General features: G+C 38.2%; 1 protein-coding gene across 1 annotated transcript in view; it reads left to right on the top strand.

Annotated features, from left to right (window-relative positions):
* Positions 1 to 3635: 3635 nt before the first annotated feature.
* The window catches only part of LOC108670687 (peroxisome assembly protein 12), a gene marked incomplete at its 5' end in the record, with an annotated part of 3685 nt that continues 472 nt past the window's right edge, over positions 3636 to 6848 (top strand). Inside the window, 4 exon segments of the mRNA XM_018158173.2 lie at positions 3636 to 3676; positions 4456 to 4538; positions 5069 to 5173; positions 5713 to 5958. Of these exon segments, the coding sequence (XP_018013662.1) occupies positions 3636 to 3676; positions 4456 to 4538; positions 5069 to 5173; positions 5713 to 5958 (475 nt within the window).

The raw sequence follows: 6848 nt of genomic DNA, 5'->3' as shown, positions 1-6848 counted from the left end.
TTATGAGGGATATCTGAGAGCACGTAGTCTTTTTGATGCAACTCAGCCCTCGTATGAACTTCTTCAGGTTAAAACATTAAGATAAAATTGACAATAAAAACATTAAAATAAATATTGACGATCTGGTTCACCACCTGTTCACCCCCTGTTCACCCCCTGGTGCAAAAGATACAATATGTACAGGGGTGGGACAAAATAAGGGAAACGTCTGACATTTTGACATCGTAATTTTTGAACATGTTATTAACAATGAAAACGTGACATAATTTTATGTTTTATTGTTGATTGTTGCTTCTAATTGATATTATATCCTTGCACAGATATTTTTAGTTAATTTTTGTGTCTAACCTAACTTATAAATGGCAAACCTCTCCGACTTTCAAAGAGGCTAAAATTGTTGGTGCCCGTATGGCAGGTGCTAGTGTGACAGAAACTTCCCGAATGCTTGACGTTTCCAGAGGTACTGTCTCAAAAGTAATGACTGCTTATGAAAGAGAAGGAATAACATTCTTAGCAAAGCCCAGGTCTAACCAAAAGTCGAAGTTGTCTGAGAGAGACCGTCGATACCTAAATCGAATTGTGAGGGACAATCGAAAGACCACGGCTGTCAAAATTACTGCAGGCCTCAATGGACACCTACAGAACCCAATTTCCATAAAGACTGTCCGCCGAGGGCTGCACAGATCTGGATTCTATGGAAGAGCTGCAATTAGAACACCTTTGGTTTCAAATACAAATGCTTCAAAGCGTTAAGAGTGGCATGAAAACCACCAAAATTGGTCCGTCGTGCAGTGGAAAAATGCGTTTTCCTTTGACGAATCTTCGTTTACATTATTTCCAACCTCTGGCCGAGTTTACGTTCGGAGACAGCCTTAAGAGTCATTTAATCCGACTGCCTCCTCCAAACCGTAAAACATGGCGGGGGATCTGTGATGATCTGGGGGTGCTATTTCTTGAAAATCTCCCAAAACAATGATTTTTCTTCATGGAAGAATCAACAGCCGTGACTATTTAGGAATTTTGGAGGACCAAGTTCATCCAATGGTTCAAGCAGTCTGCACCTGCTGCAGGTGGGTGTTGCTGCACCTGCTGCATGTGGGTGTTCCTGCACCTGCTACATTTTTTTCATTCGTGAATTTAAATTTCATTTTTAATTTAAATTTTATTGCTGAATTCAAATTTCCTTCCTGAATTGAAATTTTATTTCTGAATTTAATTTTCATTTCCGAATTTAAATTTCAGTTTTAAATTGTGAACTACTCTACCTAGCTCCACGTGCGTACATTTAAAGTTTTGAATGCGCGTGAATGCTACTAAACATTGTACACGTGAATATTTCGGTGATGAATATTCATGCAATTGTTGTTTTGGTGATGAATTATTCATGCAATTGTTGTTTCTGTGATGAATTATTCACGCAATTGTTGTTTCTGTGATGAATTATTCATGCAATTGTTGTTTCGGTGATGAATTATTCATGCAATTGTTGTTTCGGTGATGAATTATTCATGCAATTGTTGTTTCGGTGATGAATTATTCATGCTATTGTTGTTTCGGTGATGAATTATTCATGCTATTGTTGTTTCGGTGATGAATTATTCATGCTATTGTTGTTTCGGTGATGAATTATTCATGCAATTGTTGTTTCGGTGATGAATTATTCATGCAATTGTTGTTTCGGTGATGAATTATTCATATAATTGTTGTTTCGGTGATGAATTATTCATGCAATACAATTCATTCCTTCAGAATATTCATTCACATGAATTATTCATGCACTTTACATGAATTATTCATGCAATGCACATGACAGGTGCTAGGTAAGGGCGCGCCATGGGCGGCCGCCTTATCACAGCGATGCGGCGCTGAGCTGTTCCTGCTGCTGCATGCTGCACTGCAGCACATCTGTCTGCTGCACCACAGTCTGTTTCATTTATATATTCAATTAACTTATCATATGAAATGTAGTGTAAGATACCACCGTCTGTTTCATTCCATTAATTAATTTACTTATCATATGAAATATAGTGTAAGGTTCATTGCTATTTATTACGTATTTCTCTGCTACACCGTATGTTTCATTTCAATTAACTTATCTTATTAACTTATCTGCCTAAATATAGTGTAAGATTCTTTTGTATGTACAGTATATGTTATTTATTAAGTATTTCTCTGCAACACTGTGTATTTAATTTGATTTAGATAATTAATTAACTTATCATATGAAATATAGTGTAAGATACCACCGTCTGTTTCATTTAGGTTTAATTTACTTATAATATTTGATTAATTAGATTAACTTCTTATCAAATATACCTAGTCTTTGTAAGATTGGTTTGTATGTATATGTTATTTATTACGTAGTATTTCTCAGCACCACCGTCCGTTTCATTTATTTATTTAATTAACTTATCTGCCTAAATATAGTGTAAGATTCTTTTGTATGTACAGTACGTATACGTATGTTATTTATTAAGTATTTCTCCTGCACCACCGTGTGTTTCATTTAGATATTTAATTATAAGCTAAAATATCGTGTAAGATTCGTGTGTATACCTATGTTATTATCACTGCACCACCGTGTGTTGAATTTAGATAATTTATATAAATAATTAACTTATCTTCTGATATATAATGTTAAGATTTATTTGTATGTACATGTTTTTAGCCCTGCAGCACCGTCTGTTTCATTCCATTAATTAATTACCTTATCAGCTGAAATATAGTGTAAGATTCTTTTGTATGTACAGTATATGATATTCATCACATCTGTCTCCTGCACCACCGTCTGTTTCATTTATTTATTTAATTATAAGCTAAAATATCGTATAAGATTCGTTTGTATGTATATGTTCTTATCCCTGCACCACCGTGTGTTGAATTTGTATATTTAATTTTCTTATCAGATGAAAGATAATGTAAGATTCATTTGTATGTACAGTATATGTTATTTATTAAGTATTTCTCCTGCACCATCGTGTGTTTCATTTATTTATTTAATTAACTTTTGATTATTATTTAATTAAATTTAAGTAATTAAATTTAATTTTAATTTGTTTAATTTTAATTACTTTTTTAAATTTAATTTTATTAATTGAATTAACCTAGTGTTTGGAAGATTGGTTTGTATGTATAGTTATTTATTACGTAGTATTTCTCAGCACCATCGTCTGTTTCATTTAGTTAATTAATTAACTTATGAGCTGAAATATAGTATAAGATTCATTCGTATGTATAGTATATGATATTCATTACGTATTTCTCCTGCACCACCGTCTGTTTCATTTAGTTATTTAATTAACTTATCTGTTAATTCTGTTAACTTTAATTAACTTTCAATTAACTTATCTTATTAACTTATCTGCCTAAATATAGTGTAAAATTCTTTTGTATGTACAGTATATGTTATTTATTAAGTATTTCTCTTGCACCTCCGTCTGTTTCATTCCATTAATTAACTTATGAGCTGAAATATACCTAGTAAGTATAAGATTGGTTTGTATGTATGGTATATATTATTTATTACGTAATTCTTTGCAAAACCGCACGTTTGATTTACATAATTTATTAAATTTTCAGCTTAAATATACGGTAGTGCAAGGTTGATTTGTATGTATAGTTATTTATTCNACTGCACCTGCAGTACAGGTGCACGCAGGCCTACCTGCACCTGCAGGTCAGTGTATGTAGAGAGCCTGCACCTGCAGTACAGGTGCGTGCAGGCCTACCTGCACCTACAGGTCAGTGATGTAGAGAGACTGCACCTGCAGTACAGGTGCACGCAGACCTACCTGCACCTACAGGTCAGTGTACGTCTTCACCTGAATATCTGCTCTGTAGACATTCACTGAGCAGAACAATGAACTGACATGTGCAATTATTGTGCATTGTAGAGAAATTCTCTCTTAAATATTATACAAAATGTATATAATGATTACATTGTACAATGCATTGTGTAAGCACGTGTCGTTATATCAACGCTTGATATAGCGTGCAGAGTAGCGTGAGTAATGCCTGCACTGTTAGAAAAATTAGCGTTAACGGTATTACCGGCGTTTCAGTGGCCGGTCGGCACGTGAAAAGAAACACCGTGGCGCCGTTTTTATTCTAATTTAACATTAGAAATCCATAAACCATCTGATATAAAACGGCGAAACAGTTTATTTTCACGGGGCGACCGGCCACTAGAACGCCAGTGGGACTGTTTTTTCACCGTTTTTTTAACAGTGTACTAACACGCAGTAGTCATTGGCAGAGTCTCCAAGACTGCATTGGGTCGAGCAGTTTCTGTGACGTGTAGTAGTTGTCGTTACTTGCAGTAACATATGTGTTGTAGCGTGTATAACACAAATATTGCAGCGTGTAGTAACACATATGTTGTAGCGTGTATAACAAATATTGTAGAGTGTATTAGTATGAACCTTGAAGTAAAGTGACGTGATTTGTGCTGTGCAGGAAGGCAGGCAGCAGAAGTGGCGGCAGCTGTGGCCGCTGCTGCAGCTGGTAGCCAGCATCACCAACATCTGCTACTACCTCAGGTGATGGTGGTTACGGTGTGATGGTGGTTATGGTGATGGTGGTTACGGTGATGGTGGTTACGGTGATGGTGGTTACGGTGATGGTGGTTACGGTGATGGTGATAAGGTGATGGTAGTTACGGTGGTGGTGGTTACGGTGATGGTGGTTATGGTGATGATGGTTACAATGATGGTGGTTACGGTGATGGTGGTTTAGGTGATGGTGGTTACAGTGATGGTGGTTACGGTGACGGTGGTTATGGTGATGGTGGTTACGGTGATGGTGGTTACGGTGATGGTGGTTACGGTGATGGTGGTTACGGTGATGGTGGTTAAGGTGATGGTGGTTAAGGTGATGGTGTTTTTTTTTTTGTCGTGAGCAGTTGTTGCTTGTCATTCTTTTCTTAGGTTAGGTCAATTGTTTGACTAGAAAAACTTACCTTAAATTCTTGTATTTTCAAATATCTTTTGTGCTCACCCTGCTCGTTTGTGCTCACCCTGCTCCCTGTGCTCACCCTGCTTGTGCTCACCCTGCTCATGGTGCCCCGCAGGTACATAGGTGGCGACAGCGCTGTGTGCTCACTGAGCCACGCCGTGAGCGGAGTCACGCTCACCAGGCGCTCACCTCAAGACGAGCGTGACCAGCACGCTCTCACGTGAGCCCAAAAATTATCGAATATCATTCGATAATTGAGTGCTTCGATAATTGCTTGATTAAATGTGAACATTTTAAATTAAATTAGTTGAATAATAAATTGAATGATGACATTTTTCGGTAATTAAATGTTTAAATTTTTTCCGGAATAACCGCCGTATTTCATCACAAATGCTGGGATCGGGCCGTATCACATCACAAATGCGGCCTAAGTATACGTAGCGGCCTAAGTACATGTAGCGGCCTCTTTACACGTAGCGGCCTAAGTACACGTAGTAGCGGTCTAAGTACATATAGCGGTCTAAGTACATATAGCGGCCCAAATACATATAGCGGTCCATTTCTCGCCTGTGATTGGTGGGCTTAGCTTGAAAAACCGTCAGTGATTGGCTGACGGAGTTACGAACTGATAAATAAATATTATTGATAGCATGGCCCCTGTAATGCAGACTTCGTAGACCGTGCCCAAATAAATGTAACGCATGTAACGTCAATTGTAACGCATGTAACGTCAATTGTAACGCGTGTAACGTCATCCAGCTGGCGCCAGCAGTTGGTGGCCGCGACGCCCGTGAAGCTCATGGAGTTCTTGGAGCTGGCAGCGTTCTTGCTCCAGTTCCTGGAGACGTGGTACTCCAGCGACCGCTCCAGCGGCGCCTCCATGGCCCCACAGCATGAGTCCCGTGTCCCGCCGTTCCCCCATGAGGCTCCCGCTGGGGGACCAGACCCGCGGTGTCCCGTGTGTCACGGGGAGATCAAGCAACCCACGGCGCTCGCCGTGTCGGGGTAAGATTTTTTTCAGGGAAGAAAGTAAAAACAACATCGTATCGGTTTTCTGGAGGAATTTTTTTTCCTATTAGAGGGATTTTTCTTTTTAATGAAGAAGATAAAAAGAACATCGTATCGGTTTTCTGGAGGATTTTTTTCCTATTAGACGGTTTTATTAAAAATTTTTAACGGGAACGGTCTTACTTTAAAATAATAATGAAAATACGCGTATCTGTTTTCTTGTGAACGATTTTTTTAGGGGGGAGTCCTGTTCAAAAAGAAAAAATATAACTCGGTACTCACTGCAGTGAGTGACTGAGAGCGCATTTTCTCGTCGACGAAAACGTGAAGTCACAGACGGATAGACAGACGGACGGACAGACGGACATGGCGAGCACAATAGTGCATTTTTTTCATAAATGAGAAATGCGCTAAAAAGATGTGGTATCGGTTTTCTAAGCTTATTTTGTAGCTATGAAGTAGGCGCTAATGATGCAGCAAATCTTATTGTAATGCGTGCCTCAGATTGTACTTGATGTAGTTTCTAACTTGTAATTAATGTATGTACATTGCCTGACCGTTTGGCCTGGAAAAATTTATGTATTTATATGCACGCGTATGTTGAATGAAATTAAATCTCAAAATAATTGATGGAAACTAAAAATGTATACCTAAACAATTAAGAAATAATTTTAACGTCGATAGCCATTTCTTTTAGGCCTATGATACATATTAATTTTTTATTTTAACTCAACCTTTGTTGAGTTTGAAAATCTTATGCCTCTCTACCACCTGTTTCTTGTTCACCACCTGTTCACCACCTGTTCACCACTTGTTCACCACTTGTTCACCACCTGTTCACCACCTGTTCACCACCTGTTCACCACCTGTTCACCACCTGTTCCCCC

The sequence above is a fragment of the Hyalella azteca genome, unplaced genomic scaffold, assembly GCF_000764305.2.
Source record: "Hyalella azteca isolate HAZT.00-mixed unplaced genomic scaffold, Hazt_2.0.2 contig8047, whole genome shotgun sequence".
Taxonomy (NCBI): Eukaryota; Metazoa; Arthropoda; class Malacostraca; order Amphipoda; family Hyalellidae; genus Hyalella; species Hyalella azteca.
The sequence above is the reverse complement of the archived record's forward strand: the minus strand, read 5'-3'. Positions and strand labels throughout refer to the sequence as shown.